Source organism: Cynocephalus volans, chromosome 6, assembly GCF_027409185.1.
Source record: "Cynocephalus volans isolate mCynVol1 chromosome 6, mCynVol1.pri, whole genome shotgun sequence".
In the NCBI taxonomy this organism is placed as follows: domain Eukaryota; kingdom Metazoa; phylum Chordata; class Mammalia; order Dermoptera; family Cynocephalidae; genus Cynocephalus; species Cynocephalus volans.
In genome coordinates this window covers 98,758,163-98,775,563 of record NC_084465.1, presented here as the reverse complement: position 1 = coordinate 98,775,563, position 17,401 = coordinate 98,758,163, and the positions used below count along the sequence as shown (strand labels likewise).

The 17,401-nt window shown below is 41.5% G+C and overlaps 1 protein-coding gene across 1 annotated transcript in view; it reads left to right on the top strand.

Moving 5' to 3' along the window:
- TRAP1 (TNF receptor associated protein 1) overlaps positions 1-17,401 on the top strand; it is a 55,670-nt gene that overhangs the window by 15,269 nt on the left and 23,000 nt on the right. The window contains exons 2-4 of the mRNA XM_063099446.1: positions 13,683-13,847; positions 14,703-14,785; positions 16,035-16,175. Coding sequence (XP_062955516.1) covers positions 13,683-13,847; positions 14,703-14,785; positions 16,035-16,175 — 389 coding nt within the window. The remainder of the gene's footprint in view (positions 1-13,682; positions 13,848-14,702; positions 14,786-16,034; positions 16,176-17,401) is intronic.

The following is a 17,401-nucleotide window of genomic DNA, read 5'->3' as shown; positions in this document are numbered from 1 at the left end:
CTCACCACCTATCTTTGTAAATAAATTTTTATTGGAATAGTTAAATTAAGTTGAAAAAAAAATTTTTTTTGGCAGTTGACTGGTGCAGGGACCCGAACCCTTGACCTTGGTGTTATAATGTCATGTTCTAACCACCTGAGCTGACTGGCCAGCCCTGTTAAATTAAGGTTAGCTTAAAGTTTTCTTCAGACATAGTGAACTGTAACCTAACTTGATGTGTGAACAGACTGTAACCTACTCTTGTAACAAGTAGTCGAGTCTCAGCTAATTACAGGCAGCCAATTATTCAAACTGTTCAAATAACATAAACGCCCACCTGTAGTCAATCCAGCTGTTTCTGTACCTCACTTCTGTGTTCTGTATGCCCCTTTCCTTTTTCTGTTAGTAAATTTTAGCCAACCATGCGGCAGCCCCAGAGTTAGTCTGAACCTATTCTGGTTCTGAAGGCTGCCCGATTCTGTTAAATTTGTCCAAAGTTTTTCTTTTAACGGAGCATAGACATGGCCATTCTTTTGTATACTCTCTATGGTTGCCTTCCTGCCACAGTGACAGAGTTGGATAGCTGCAAGAGAGACCATGTGGCCTGCAGATTTTAAAATATCTACTGTCTGGCCCTTTACAGAAAAAGTTTGCCAACCTCTGGTTTACCTCAAGGTCATAACAGTATCTACATTTTCTTATAAAAGTTGTTTCCTGATGCACATCTACCAAACAGGAGTGTGAGCTTCGTCTTTGAAGCTTTAATCTTTTTCTCTTTTTGCTAGTAAACTTTCTCATGGGCAACATTTTCCAGATTAGGAAAGAGAGTTGCAGACTAGCAAGCATGGGCTAATTCTGGGCTGTAAACACATTTTGTTTGGTCCAAACTTTCTTAAAAATTAACTGCAAGGGCCGGCCATGGCTCACTTGGGAGTGTGTGGTGCTGACAATACCGAGTCAAAGGTTAAGATCCCCTTACTGGTCATCTTTTAAAAAAAAATTAACTGTAATCATTTAAAATTGGGAGATTTCACATAAATATTTGAGTTTCTTGTTTCTTTGAAATATTAAAGGTTCTGAGAGTCTGGGCCTACAGTCCACAATGGTAACTCTCTCTTAGAACTCTTAGAACATAGTACCCACTACTACTTCTAATTCTGAGCCCCTGTTAGTGCTATTCTTTTGTGTAGTAGAGGTAATTATACCGATTGATTGTTTAGTGTTAAACCAACCTTGCATCCCCTGCTTGGTCCTGATATGTTATCATTCTATCGCTGATTTTGATTTTTTTTAACTAGCCTAATCTATTCCTGAATTTGATTTGCTAATATTTTTTCTAAGGGTCTCTGTGTTCATGAGGGATATTGGTTTATTACCTGTATATTTATTGTGTATGCATAAAGTCTGTGTCAGGTTTTGGTATGAGGGTTATGCTGTCGTCATAAAACTTGTGGGGAAGTATTTCCTGTTTTTCTGTTTTCTGAAAGAATTTGGTGTTTTTTCTTTCTTATATGTTTGATAGAATTCACCAGTAAAAATTTGGGGGCTAGAAATTTATTTGTAGAAATATATATTTTTTTTAATTCAATTTCTTTATGAGATATAGAGCAATTCTGATTTTCTATTTTATCTCTGTCACTTTGGATGAATTTTCAGGGTTTTTTTTCTTGTTTTTTTCCCAAGGAATTTGGCCATTTCATCTGTGTTGTCAAATATCTTGACACACATTTGCTCATCTTGTATTATTATCCTTTTAATGTCTGTAGGATTTGTAATGATAACCCACTTTCACTCCTGATATTGGTAATTGGTGTTCTCGCTTTTCTTCTTGATTGATCTAGCTAGGGGTTTTATTAATTTTGTTGATCTTTTTAAAGACTCATCTTTGGCTTTGTTTAACTTTCTCCATTTTATATGCTTTCTATTTCATCAATTTCTGCTCATTGTTATTTCCTCCTGTCTACTTTATTGGGTTGACTTTCTACTTCCTTTCTAAAGTTTTAGAGCATTGAAAGCTCTAAGTTTCCTGTTAAGTGCTGCTCTAGGAGCATCCTACAACCTTTAATGTGATGTATTTTCATTATCATTCAGTTTAAAATATTTTCTAATTTCTCTTGTGATTTCTCCTTGGACCTATGGATCATTTAGAACGTGTTAATTTTCAGTACTTGGGGGTTTTGTTATTTATTTATCTTCTTGTTATTGATTCTGTTTTAATTATATTATATTTAGAGAGCTTCCTCTGTGTGATTTCAGTCATTTTAAATTTATTGAGACTTGTTTTGTGGCTCAGTTTATGGGTCTATCTTAGTGAATGTACCATGTGCACTTGAAAAGAATAAGTGCAAAAGATGTATCCTTTTCCAAAAGAACTGTATTCTGCAGTTCTGTAAATATGCCTTAAGTCAAAGTGTTTCATACTGTAGTTCAGATATTGGGGGGGGGGTGGCTGCCCAGTATGGGCACCTGAACCATTGACCTTGGCGTTCTCAGTACTGCACTGTAACTTAGATGATCTATACTTTGATTTATTTTATTTTATTTTTTGTTTGGTTCTATCAGTTGTTGAGAAAGCATGTTAAAATCTTCCAACTATGATTGTGGAATTGTTTTTCCTTTCCTTAATTTCTTCAATTTTAACTTTATATATTTTTGTTATTAAGGCAAACACATTAGTGATTAAATTTTTCTGATGAATTGTGCCTTTTATCATTCTGAAATATCCTTTTTCTCTGGTAATACTTTTTTATTTTGAAATCTGTTTTATCTGATATTAATATAGCCACTCCAGCCTTCTTTTTGCATGCTATATTTTTTTCCATCTATTTACTTTCAATCCTTCTGTGTCTTTATTTAAAGTGAGTGTCGTGTAGACAGCATTTAATTAGGTCTTGCTTTATCAATTCTGACAATCTTTTCCTTATAATTGGGATGCTCAGTCCATTAACATAAAATGTAAGTATTGATGTAGTTGGATTTATCACTACCATTTTACTGTCTTTTATTTGTCCCTTCTAATTTTTTCTCTCTATTCTTCCTTTCCTGCCCTCTTTTGGATGAAGTAAATGTATTTTAGATTTCCTTTGTTTATCTAACGCATTTTTGGCTGTTCCTCTTTGCATCATTATTTTAGTGATTACTCTGGTGATTGCAGTATGCATTCTTAACTTTTTTAGTGTATTTACAATTAGTATTGTAATACTTCATATAACATGTATAAAAACCTTGCAGCTATACAGGTGCATTGTCTTCCCCCACATCAATCTTTATGTTATAGTTGTCATATGTGTCATGTGCACATATGTTATAAACCCCACAATGTTTTAATTTTTCTTTAAACTGTCATATATATTTTAAAGAAATTAAGAGAAAAATACGAGGGTACTTCATAAAGTTCATGGAAAAATAGAATTAAGAGATAATATAGGGCCGGCCCATGGCTCACTTGGGAGAGTGTGGTGCTGATAACACCAAGGCCACAGGTTCAGATCCTTATATAGGGATGGCTGGTTACATCACTTGGGACAGCATAGTGCTGACAACACCAAGTCAAGGGTTAAGATCCCCTTACCAGTCATCTTTTTTTTTTTTTTTTAAGAGATAATATAAATCTTTCCATGAACTTTTTGAAGTGTCCTTGTACTTTTTATTGTTATTTTTGGGTAGCCCCTAGAGTCAAAACAGATTCAGAGGGACTAACCTACGTTACCATTTCTTTTTTTTTTTTTTTTTTTTTGTCGTTTTTTCGTGACCGGCACTCAGCCAGTGAGTGCACTGGTCAGTCCTATATAGGATCCGAACCCGCGGCGGGAGCGTTGCCGCGCTCCCAGCGCAGCACTCTACCAAGTGCGCCACGGGCTCGGCCCCTACGTTACCATTTCTGATGCTCTGCCTTCCTTCCTATAAATCTGAGTTTCCATCTGATACATTTCCATTCAGCCTGAACAATTGTAGCATTTCTTTTAGTGTAGGTCTGCTGTTTAAGACATTAAAAATGTTACGGCTCCCCTTACTGGCCAGCTGCCAAAAAAAAGAAGAAAAAAAAAAAAAGGATATTATACCATTGTCTTCTGGCCTCCATTATTTCTAATGAAAAGTCAGCCATCATTCAAATTATCTTTCTCACGTGTGCTGTGTCATTTTTCATTTATCTTGGCTGCTTCCAAGATATTTTCTTTTCTTTGGCTTTTAGCAATTTGCCTATAATATGCCTAGGTGTTTTTCTTTGTAATTATGCTGCTAAGTGGTTCATTGAGACATTTGGATCTGTAATATCTTTGACCAACTTTGGGGGAAATTTTCATCATTATTTCTTCAAATATTTTTTCTGCGTCTTTCTCTCCTCCTTCTCGGGTTCTAATTCCATGTATGGTAAACTTACTGCTTTGTCCCACATATCTTGAAGACCTGTCATTTGTTTCTCTCTCTCTCTTTTTTTTTTTTAAAGATGACTGGCACGGGCCGGCCCTTTTTCTCTCTGTTTTTTATTCTCTGTTTCACATTGAATAATTGACCTATTTTTAAGCTCATAGAGTCCTTTGATATCTCCATTCTCTTAATCCCTTCCCAAATTTTTTTACAAGTTAGATATTTTTTATGTCTAGAATTTCCATTTGGTTCTTCTGTTATAGTTTATGCCCCTGAAATTTACCATCTTTTCTTTCATTTTGAGCATATTTTACTTTTATATGTAGCATTGTTATATAACAGCTGTTTTAAAATCCTTATCTTTCTGATTCCAACATTTGGATCTTATTGGGATCAGTCTCCATCAATTGACTTTTCTGTTGAGCAGGGATCATATTTCTCTGTATGTCAAGTAATTTTTTATTGCATCTTGGACATTGTAGAGGCTGTCTTGTAGAGTCTCTGGACTTTGTTATAGTCTTCTGAAGAGCTGTTGTTTTAAAAGTGGGCTGTTAACTTGGATTCAAACTGCAAACACTTTCTCTTTGGCAGCAGTTCAGTTCTCTTATCCTTAACTGGGCTGCTTGCAGTTTGCCCCACACATGCATGGTCCAGGGAGTCAGGCAGAGATTTGAGAGGATTCATTTGCAGAATTTGGGGCTCCCTTTCTCTGATTCTTTCCTTTTGGAGGTTCCCCCTCACTTTCCAGATTCTGTGGTTGCCCTAATCTTTCCTCTGGTTCTTTATGCTAGAAAAAAGTGTACATTGTATACATTTTCTCTTGGAGTTTTAGCCACTTTTTATTGACCTGACTACAACCTGCCCTTACTTTGTGCTGTTCCCTTCTTCCTAAGTGTCAACTCTCCTCCAGTATTTGCCTGGAGATGATTTTTTGTTAATTCTCTAGAGCCTCTTGGCAGTCTTTGTTGTTGTCCTTGCCATTCCTTTGTTCATGGTTATTATCATCTATAGGAGGCTTAATGTGGTGGGATACAACTCAGCCATACAGGAAGTGGCACTCTGTGTAGGAGAGTTTAAATTAAAAGTGAAATAGTTCTCATCCACATCACACATGGTAAAATTGGAGGGTGTCTGTTTGGGATATGTATTTCCAGGACAACAGTCAGCATATTTCTCACAGTGTAAAATACTAAGTGAGTCTGTACCTAAAGAGTGTAACATAAGATGTCATTATGAAGCAAAACCATAGTAAGAATTATAATTGATTTATAGGAAAAAATAGGTGATTTTTTAAAAAGCAGAAGAGCACACCCAGTGTGTTTTTGCTCATTGCCCTACTTGGGCAGCCCCTGTAGGCAGTTGCTTTTTTAATTACTGCAGACTAGTCTGAAATAACCTTGTAGGACCACTAACACCGTCTGTCAGCTGTCTGAGTGTGCTTCTGCTCGAGCCTGGTGATGTTTATGTTTATGAAAAGTTTTATGTTAGTAGAGAAGAGCTAGTTTTGTAAGAGGTGCTTTGACATACCAGGAAATATGGATGTCCTTGCCTTCAAAGAGTTTGATCCTAAGAAATATAGGCTTGTCCCTGCCCTAATTTGGTGAGATAAGTTATACATTAACAAAAAAAAAATGAACTGGAGAAAAAATGTCACAAGCTGGCAAATAATAGCAATTTTAAAATAAGCAGCACAGGAAATAAATGCTGTGAATTCAGTAGGGAGAGATTGTGAACTGCAGGAGACAGGGAGGTGATAATGGAAGAGAGCTCTTAAGCCAGGTCCCGGAGCAATTCAGATGGAAAGAGGGGATGTGGTTGCAGGTAGGGGAAGCAGCATGAGCACTGGCGGGGGATGGTGTGTGTGTGTGTGTGTGTGTGTGTGTGTGTGTGTGTGTGTGTCTGTGTGTGTGTCTGTGTGTGTGTCTGTGTGTGTCTGTGTGTGTGTGTCTGTGTGTCTGTGTGTGTGTGTGTGTGTGTGTGTGTGTGTGTGTGTGTGTGTGTGTGTATCTGTGTGTGTGGCACATGTGGCGGGGGTATGTATGTGACATTCAGACTATCAGTGCTTCTGATTTTGTGCAACCCCAAACTACCAGTTTAACACTAAGGCATTGTAGCCTGACATTGAGGTTTGTGGTTTTTCCTTTAGGGCGTAGGGGAAACACAGACAGAAACTGTGCAGAGAGTGTGTTTGGTATATGGTTCAGGCAGATTTATTGGTTTATTCCTAAAGTCATGGTAGAAAGTTCAGTTAGCCTGAAATCAAATTTTCTTTTTGGCAGCTGGCTGCAAATTTGCTTTTAATAGTGCTGTTGATTAATGTCATCTTGGAATTATGATGCTGAAATCTTAAAGTCCTGGTTGGAAATATGGATTGCTTATTTTTTCCCTTTTCACATCTAGAAGACTTATGTATATTCCCATCACAACATATGAAATCTTTTCAAAAGTATTTTGAATATTAAATGGAGAAAAAACCAAAAGGACTAGGAAAATTAAAACATGGGGAAATTGTGTTTAATCTTGGAAGGAGGAAAGCCTTTATAAACAAAAGACTAATTTTCTTAGTATATTAAAAAATCCTTATAAATCAATAAGAAAATGATTTAAAATGTAGAAAAATCATCAAAGGATATCAACAGTCCATTAACAAAAAAGAAATTGGAAAATATGTTAAAATATGGAGAAGTGCTCAATCTTGCTCATAATAAGAGAAATGTAAATGAAAACTACAGTGAAATTCTTATCTGGCTGATAGACAGAAATCCAAGAGCTTCATGACAACACCGTCTTGGCAGAATGATGGGCGATACGCACTATCGTGCATCACTGGTGGGAATGTAAATGGACTCCATCTCTGTGGAGGGACTTGGCAGCATCTACTGCAGTTGATAATCCGTAATCTTGGACCTGGCGATTCCACTTTAGATGCGCACTCCCGCGTAAATGAAATGGCATGTTCAAGGGTATTCCTTAGAGTGCTACTTTCTATTTTTAAACTTAATCTTGATAATTTTGTACTTACAGAGATGTTACAAAATAGTTCAGAGGTTCCCTGCCCCCTCCTTCTAGTTTCCCCTGATATTACTATTTTAGTTCACCATGGTCCTTTGTCCTCAGTATATAGTTGTCTTTCAGGACCTCAACACTTTTGAAGTCCTGGCCAGTTACTTTATAAGACGTTCCCCAGTTTGGATCTGTCTGGTGTTTTCTCATGAGTAGATGGAGATGCAGTTCTGACAAGAAGACAGTGGGGACAGAAGACAGCTGTGTCCTCTCAGCATATCAGGATTTGCCTGATGGCTGTGGACCTCATTCCTGGTGATGGTGACTGTGGTCACTTAGTTAATAGGGATCTGCCTCTTTTACCACAGTGAAATTACTGCTTTTCTCTTTGAAATCCATAAGTATTTTGTGAGGGAAACTTTAAGATTATGGAAATATTCCGTTTCTGGTAAACATCCATCAATAATTTATACCTGCCACACTTATTACTGTGGTATTTGCTGCAGGTGATTTTTCTCTTGTCTATTTTCCATCATTCCTTGTGCATTTATTCATTGTAATTCTGCTGTAAGGAAGAGCTGCTCCATCTCCCCTGTTTATTAAGTATGGACTAACACTTACTTTATTCATTGGGTTACAATTTTAAATTCCTTATACTTATTTTGCTGCTTAGATTGCCCTAGATTCTGCCATTGGGCGCCCCTTCAATTTGGACCATGTCCTCTTCCTGACAGGCCTCCATCGTTTCTGAGTCCTCCATCACTTCCTGGCACCACATGGTGTTGCAGGCTCATCTTGTGTATTCTCCAAAGAGCCTTGGTTCCTTTTACTGAAGAATGTTATTTACAACCAAGAGCTGGCTGCCAGGTAGGGTGACCACCCATCCCAGTTTGCCCAGAACTAAGGTATCTTTTAGGATGTGGAACATTCAAGTGCTAAAGCTAGGAGAGTTCCAGGACAGTGCTGTCCCTAGCCTAGGTGTGCTCGTTGCTGACGAGGTCATCCCTCTGGGCCCTGTCAGAGGACAGAGACAGTGCTCACGCGCACACACGCACGCACTGCGACAGCGATTTTTATGTCCAGTCTGCACGTACATGAGAATTTGTGGGTTTGTGCTGACACCTCCACTTCCAGTGCAGCACCACACAGTTTATCCCAGCCGCCCTTTCCTTACCTGTAACTCCTTTCCCCAGCACCAAGGAACTTGACTCTTTAGGCACAATATACTTACCTTCTTGATCTCAGTGTATACATAAAGCAGTTTCAGACTTGCCAACCCACACTGATGAGCAGATTTACTAACTCAAGTACAGTAATTGTATGCAGTCCCTTTTGAGATTAGCTTTACAATGCATGGTCAAAATACCATTTTCTGAAGTCACTTAGGTTAGTTCTTCTTTCAGGGTAGTTATGTTATTTGTAAAAGTTATGCACATTTGCTACTGTATGAATTTCATTTATATTCCTGCCACCCTGCTTGGTTTTAATGTCTTAATTTTGGGGGTATGAGAAACATTACCAGGGTTCTGAGAGTCAGAGATATACAGAAAGGTACACTTAGAAATCTCATGTCATCTCTGCTACCCCGTTCCCATCCCCCAAACTTTCCATTCTGTTCATACACAGCTGTCATGGGTTGCTGTGGACTGATTGAATTGTGTCCCCAAAATTCATGTATTAGAGGCTTAATCCCCATGGTAACTGTTGAGGGTGGGAAATCCTATTATGGTAACTGAAAGGTGGGGCCTTGAAGAGGTGATTGGATTTTAGGACTGTGCTGTAGTGAATGGATTAATAATAATGGTGGTCAGGGGCATGTTTCTGAGGGCTTTGAAAGAAGAGCACATGAGAGGTTAGTCTCTCTGCTCTGCCATTTCACAATATGATGATACCCTGCCATCACTGAAGTCACCACCAAAGAAATCCTTCACTAAGATGTGTTCCCTAGATTTTGGACTTCCCAGCCTCTGAAACTGTAAGCAGTAAATTTCATTTTCTTTCTTTTTTTTTTTTTTTAAAAAAAAGATGACCAGTAAGGGGATCTTAACCCTTAGCTTGGTGTTGTCAGTACCATGCTCAGCCAGTGAGTGAACCAGCCATCCCTATATAGGATCTGAACCCGTGGCCTTGGTGTTATCAGCACCACACTCTCCCGAGTGAGCCCCAGGCTGGCCCTCATTTTCTTACTAATCACTCAGTTCTATGTATTTTGTTTTATTCTATTTTTCGGGGGGACGGGGGACTGACTGGTAGAGGGATCCAAACCCTTGATCTTGGTGTTATAAGGCTGTGCTCTAACCAGCTGAGCTAATGGACAGCATGTATTTTGTTATAAGCAACAGAAACAGACTAATACATGGGCTGAATTGTTTCTCCACCAAAAGATGTTAAAGTCCTAACTCCTAATATCTGTGAATGTGACCTTATTTGGCAGGAGGGTCTTTGCAGATGATCAAGTTAAGATGAGGTCATTAGGATGGGCCCTAATCCAATATGACTGATGTCCTTATAAAATGGGGAAATTTGGATATGGAGATAGACACACATAGAGGGAAGACAGTGTGGAGACACAGGGAGAAGATGGCCATCCACGAGCCAAGGAACACCTGAGGCTACTGCAGCTAGGAGAGAGGCCTGGAGCAGATCCTCCCTCACAGCCTCAGAAGGAACAACCCTTCAGACACCTTGATGCTGGACTCCTGGCCTCTAGAACTGTGAGATGATAAATTTCTGTTGTCTAAGCCACCCAATTTGTGGTGCTTTTATATGGCAGCCATAGAAAGCTTAATATGTACCTCCTGCAGGGAACTTGTCTTTTGTGCTTTGAATTGTATACCCCTAAAAGATGTTTAAGTCCTAACCCCTGCTACCTATGGCTATGACCTTATTTGGAAATACAGTCATTGGAAAATCATTGTAATCAGGTTCAGACGAGGTTATACTGAAGTAGGGTGGGCCCTAAATACAGTATACCTGATGTTTGTATAAGAAGAGGGAGATTTGGACACAGCCAAGACATACACAGAGAAGAGAAGGCCACGTGAGGACTGAGGTAGAGAGTGGAGTGATGTGGGCACAAGCCCAGTAACACCAAGGGTTGTTGGCCACCATCAGCAGCTGGAGAGAGGCCTGCACGAACTCTCCCTCACAGCCTCCAGAAGGAACCAGCCCTGCCAACACCTGGATTACTGACATCTGGCCTCAAGAACTGTGAAAGAATAACTTTCTGTTGTTTTGAACCACCTAGTTTTTGGTACTTTGTTATAGCAGCACTAAGAAACAAATACACAATCTCACTTAGTTTCTGGTTCATCCTTCCTGCTTTTTTTTTTTTTTTTTTTTTTGCACAAATGAACAGAAACATGGATGTTTTCCTTTATCCCCTCCTTTCTTCCATAAAAGATAGTGCACAGTAGATAACTCTTTAGCACTCAGGATCATTATTTTTAATAGCAAAAGACTGAAAGCAGTTTAAGTGTCCATCAGCTGGCCACTAGTGAAATACTTAGCCACGTCACTGCAATGCTGTGTGTGCGTTAAAAAGAATAAGCAGCTGTATATTTGCTAAAATGGAGTGATCTCTAAGATCCGTATACTGTCCCTCCTGTTCTGTGGCAGGTCTGAGCAGACGGCTCCCAGGAGGCCACAGCACCAAGGGCCCTCAGCCTCTGAGCTGCTCAATCTCAGGATTTCTGGTGTCCTGTTGGTGTAGGATGGTTTTGAGCCAAGAGAGGCAGTCAGGGGGAGTACGGCCTACCTGTTCTTTTCTGAGGGGAAGAAAAGACAGACAGTGAGGAAAGGATTCTGTGAGCAGAACAAGAGTGGGACAGAAAGTGGGGTACATGGTCAGTTCTCCTGCTCTTATGTAAATGCAGTGGACTGAGAATTACTTTACTCCAAGTAAAATTCACCAGCATGGAAATCCGGTGTCTCTGCTTGCGGGTGTGTTTCTTACCTAATGTTTTTGGTCGTGTGGGAACGGGAACTTAGGAAGTGCTCCTCACGTGTCACAGCTGGGCTTTGGTGGTGCAGGGAGGAAGGGTGGGGCCTCCTGCGTGGTGACCACCAGAGGTGGCACGAGGGGCCAGTCCGGGCAGGAGAGGGCAGGGTTCTAGGGGTCAGGGGATTTAATGGATGGAGGGTCTAGAATCCTGGCCCAAAGCATTTAGTGTTGATGTGGTTGTAGACAGAAATAAGTCCTCTGAGATCTGGTAAGTAATGAGGAAATTAGTGTCGGAAGATGACTATATAGAAGTTTCAGGAGTGGATTGTGGGCAAGGAGACCAGTTTGAAGGCTTTCGAACTCACTGAGGTACGAAGGGATGAGGGATGGGCCTGAGAGCCACGTGGCCAGAGCAGGGGATGGGGACCATATAAATGCTACCTGGATGTCACTGCTTGGACGAAGATCCCAGAAGGCCACATCTCTGCCCTTTCCAGTGGCAAGGTATAGGGAGTTGTCGCCAGGTGACCCATGGGCAAAGCAAACCTGGGGGTGGCCCACCTCTCCTACGGGAGGAGCGTTGCAGTGGGAATGTCTTCAGTGTCTGCAGTGCTTACAGGGTTGCTTGTATGGGACAAAGTACAGGGCACTAGCAGTCCCTGGTCACGGGGCTCTCTGCTCGTCTTCCTCTGGAGGCCTGCCTTCCTTCAGTTCTCCCTCCCTCCCTCCCTTCAGCCAAGTCTGAGGCCCAAACACTGACACTCACATTGGTGTGTCCTGGAGTTGTCGTATTCTGGGCAGAACTTGAATCCAGATCTTGTCCTGGAGGCTGAATTTGGGTGTTACCTCCCTCAAACATCTTTGTTCCCATCCTCACTGCTTTACTTTCTGAAGTCCCACTGTACTTTAAAGCAGAGGGTCCACAGTGTCTCACATCTCCAAGTGTGTACTTGACGCTATTCCCGGGGAGCAGTGAGGCAGGGCAGCCACTCAGGCTCTGGTTGTGGGTGGCCCTGAGGCCCATCCCTCCTGCGCTCCAAGAGCTGGCTCTGCCTGGGGTGGGGGCCAGTTGGGGGCACAGGGGCTAGTGTAGACTGCACCCTGGCCTAGTGTATACTGTGAAATCCTCTAATACCAAATATCATTTAACTCCAGAAGAAATACCCCAGGTTTTTTTTTTTTTTTTTTTTTAAGCAATACAATTAGGTAGGTCCAGAAAACTAAATATTTACACTCTTTGGAAATGGAATATTTTCTGAATTGGGATAGATGTTTTTAAGGTATTCTGCAGAGAGGTAAAAGCTCGGGTTGTATTATTTTTAAACCTAGAATGAGCCTAAAGAACAGGCAAGTTTTTATACCTTGTTTGCAACGTGCAAGTGGGTATGTTAATTTTTAAAATCTTCAACTTATTTCTGGGCATTCTACGTCATTCCTTTCTATTATTGAAAATTCACAAAGAGGGGCAGCATCTAACAGGCAGGTACGGCTCATTTAGGGCTAGGCCTTCACAAGGAATGTCTTGGCTGACCAACCTGGCATGGTGGCCCCGGGAGTCTGGAGTGACGACTCAGGATGGGTTCCATGCTGCTGGTTCAGGTGCAGGCGTGTGCATGATTTCTGTAGTGTCAAAGGCTAGGGATGAGTCTGAACAGCACCAGAGTGGGGACACATCAGTGTCCAGTGGATGCATCACTGTTCTTTCCTGGCTGTGCTGCACCAGGGGGTTTCCAGGCCCCCTGGGCTAAGCAGGAAGCTGCAGAAAACAAGTGTTGAGTCCGCTTCCTGGCTACAGGGTGGAACAGATCACTAGCTATTTTTCAGTTTTTGGAATAGATTAATTTTTAAAAACTCTGATAGTTTTGGACAGAAAAGCCAAGGAAAAGGGATCAACTTTTAGAAGATGACAAGATTGTTTCAGAATATTAACATTTAAAATTTTGTATCTCTCTTGGGAGGATATTTTTTTCTCCTTTTTTCCCTGAATTACATAGTTAAGAAGGCTGGCCCATCAGTTTATTTCGGGCTCTGGTAGGGGCTATGAGGACCAAGGCATGCTTGGGTTTAGTGGTTCATACAAGGCCTCCCCTGGGGAGCATACGCGGGCAGTGGTGTCAGAAGGCACCTGCCACCTCCCACAGCTGTGTGTGGAGGCTCTGATCTGCCCCGTCATCTTCACTTGACATGTGTGTGGGCCTGTCATGAAAATTATCGCCCAAAACAGCAGCAGCTGTACGGTGTTCAGCCCTTGTGATTTTTCTTTTGAGCAACAGCCTGACTTAGAGAAATTGACATTAGCTCTGCTAGACAGGCTAGATGTGAACCATGTGGAATATTCTGTTTCTGATGTCTTACTAATTCTCATCTTTCTGCACGTTTGTCTTTTCAGGAAAACCAGCTCTGTGTCCATGGAGGAGCACAGTCCAGTTTAGGAGCCCCAGGCCAAACCTGGCTTCAAGCTTCCACACTGGACGGCCATACAGCACACAGGCTGCTGAGGACCAGAAGGAGGAGCCCCTGCACTCTATCATCAGCAGCACAGAGAGTGTGCAGGGTAGTGTGTTCAGCCAAGTTTGAGTCTGGGAAGTCTTTGTTGGTTCATTGCCGGCTTGTAAGGGGGAATTTTTGAGGCAGAGGCCATGATTGACAGAGTTGCCTCCTGACTTCAGAAGTGTAAAGGTCTTGGTGGTAGGGAACGTTCTCTTGAATGGTATGTCCTCCATTTCTGTCCCAGCAATGCGCTTCTGACTTTATGCTGGTGTGTTATGCCCCCTCTGGTGGTCACCCGCGAATTTGCCGTGTGGTACCTTCTCTAAGTGGTGATTCACGGCACATCTGCTAATAATCATGGAAGCTGGCCCAGCTCGTGCAGGACTGAATTCTGAAGTTTTCTTTTTCATCCACTCGCAAGTACAGAAAAGCGGTCTTCAGAGCCAGTCCTGAAGTGGTTTCATTTCTGGCTTTTAAGTGATACAACAAGAACGGGATCTTTGATGAGTTAAGAAGAGAAGTGAGGTTTTCTTGTTATTTTGCTTTTTAAATAATTAATTTGGAAACCACTTTTTTGAAGAATATGATCCACAGTCTGGTTGTTAGAGCCAACCCAATTCTCATGACCACACACTTTGGGAAATCCACTTGAGGTAACCCAAGGTGTGATTGGCCTTCGTGGTGGGAGAACGTGTTCCACGTACACCCTCCCCGTGGAGAGGAGCCACTGGATTTATTCTGCTCCTAGGACTTCCTTACCTGAGAGGATTTGTTCCTGTCTACTTCCTTCTTTCTCTTCACTCTTTTCAAAAATGTTTAAAACTCATAACCTTAAACATTCTTTTGAATGTTATGTAGCATATTCTTCCACAAAAATAGAAGTTAAACTTTATTGGTTGTGTCTGTGGTTCATTACTAGGTTCCGTTTCCAAACACGAGTTCCAGGCTGAGACAAAGAAGCTTTTGGACATCGTCGCCCGTTCGTTGTACTCAGAAAAAGAGGTACGGAACTTGCTAATGGCTCCAATGCCAGCAAGGTTTTTTTTGGCAAAACTATTTTTATACCATTTGGGGGAAATTCCAGATAATATATTAGCTGTGAGAATGCATTAAATTTTGGACGGATCCTGATCTTAAGCTACCAGCCAGAGTATTTTTACCAAAATCTGTTTCAGTTTCATGGTAAGTGTAACCAGATGATTCTTTGGGCCCGATCAACTCTGGAAATTAATTGAATTTTGCAGATAATTTTAAAAGTCCGCCAGAATTTGGTTTGGGTGCTCTGCTGAGATCCGTTCCTGTAGGCTGTTGATGTGCGCTGAGGCCCTGTGCTTACTTGCCCCTTCCCCTGGTGTGACCACCTCCAGGAGCGGTGGGGGCCTTGGTGGCTGGAGGAAGAAGAGTCCTCTTCCCTGTGTGGTATAGAGCAGGGAGGAGTTACAAGGGGACTTTTGAGGAGATTAAAACTTATTTAGGGTGACAGAACATGGAAAAAGTAGAAAAAAGCAAATAGGCCATCATTGTTTACTTGCTAATTATTGCTAGAATGCAAAGAATTTTGGAGAAGAGTAAAACACACTATCACAGAGTTAAAAGGGACTTTCCAAAAAAATATTTCCAGGTCTAGTACTACTAAATTCTATATTCATGGATCCCAGCAACTTCCAGCTGTTCTGATCACCCCACTTCCCCCCCCTCACCTGTGTGTAGTAGCGTACTTTAGATGGAAGCTCTGTTTGAGGTCAAGGTGCTTTTCAGATCCTGAAAGGACATTTGGGTCCTGTGGCTCTTTTTTCTCCAAAATATGGTAGGTCTGGTTTTTGGTAATCTGCACTAGATGGAGTGAAGCCAGTGAATCTTTTTTCATGGAGTAGGAGAGAAAGATGTTGGGGGGTAGGTGGGGGGAGGCTATTTGTCATCCCTGTGCAAGAGTTGGGGGAGAAATGGTTTCTCACAGGGTTCTTCACAGACTTTGAGTTAATAGACACAACTTCAGGGTTGAGTGAAAATCCTGAAATGAAAGATCAGTGGAGTCAGTTTGCTGCATGGAGCTGTGTCAGGAGAAGCTACCCACCTTTAGTAATTTTGTGACCTGCCCACAGGCACTGCCTTTGACTAAAGCAGAAAATCTTTGTGTCCAGAGAACTGAGTGTGTAGTGGCAATTCTCTGACTTTTAACAGTTGTTGCAAATGCTAACCAGATAGAGTTAGTATGCTTCATCCTCCAGCCCTCTTGTTTCCATTCCTGTAGGTGTTTATACGGGAGCTGATCTCCAATGCTAGTGATGCCTTGGAAAAACTGCGTCATAAGCTGGTGGCTGACGGCCAGACGCTGCCAGAAATGGAGATTCACTTGCAGACCAACGCTGAGAAAGGCACCATCACTATCCAGGTACCTCCTTCCCAGTGTCCAGGCACACGGAAGACTTCTAGCCTCTTGGGATGCCATGCTAGTTGCGAAGAGTAACTGGGTTGAACCTTGTGGGGCAGCAGCCCTGCTAGGGGAGATGATACCCGTCTTTTAGTTGCATCTTGAGGCTCCAAGTGACAGGCTGACCATCTTTACTGTTATGATAACTCTTATTTTAGTTTACTGTAAAAATAGTGCTCATTTATTATAGAAAATTTGGAAAACACAGGTAAGCAGAATAGGAGAAAATTGAAAATCACCCCATCATCGAAAGATAAGTACTAGTAACATTTTAGGATATGTCCATTTGGTGTGTATGCAGTTTTTAACATGTCTAAACATTTTTTAACTTACTCTTTTCATATTTAAAAATTTTTTTGTGTGCTTTCCTCCTTATGACGCATATTTCCCCATGTTATTAAATAGTCTGTGGTACTATTTATTTTATTTTATTTATTTATTTATTTATTTATTTATTTATTTATTTATTTATTTATTTATTTTATTTATTTTTTTTTTAAAGATGACCGGTAAGGGGATCTTAACCCTTGACTTGGTGTTGGCAGCACCACGCTCAGCCAGTGAGCGAACCGGCCATCCGTATATGGGATCCGAACCCGGGGCCTTGGTGTTATCAGCACCGCACTCTCCCGAGTGAGCCATGGGCCGGCCCCTTATTTTATTTTTTTTAAAGATGACTGGTAAGGGGATCTTAACCCCTGACTTGGTGTTTTCAGCACCACGCTGTTCGAAGTGAGCTGACTGGCCATCCCTATATAGGGATCCGAACCCACGGCCTTGTTATCAGCACCACACTCTCCCAAGTGAGCCACTGGCCAGCCCTTCTGTGGTACTATTTTTTTTTTTTTTTTAAAAGATGACCGGTAAGGGGATCTTAACCCTTGACTTGGTGTTGTCAGTACCACACTCAGCCAGTGAGCGAACCGGCCATCCATATATGGGATCCGAACCCGGGGCCTTGGTGTTATCAGCACCGCACTCTCCCGAGTGAGCCACGGGCCGGCCCTCTGTGGTACTATTTTTAATAGCAGCCCACTGTCTGGATGACAGTCTTGCTTTAGATGAAATAGTATTTGTGGTGGTTGTTCTAACCTTGTGAAAATTTTAAGGTTAAAAAGCTAGACAGGCAACAGGTGTTCATCAGGCCATGATCCCCAGGAACATTGTGTCCCTGAGACTGCTGCCTC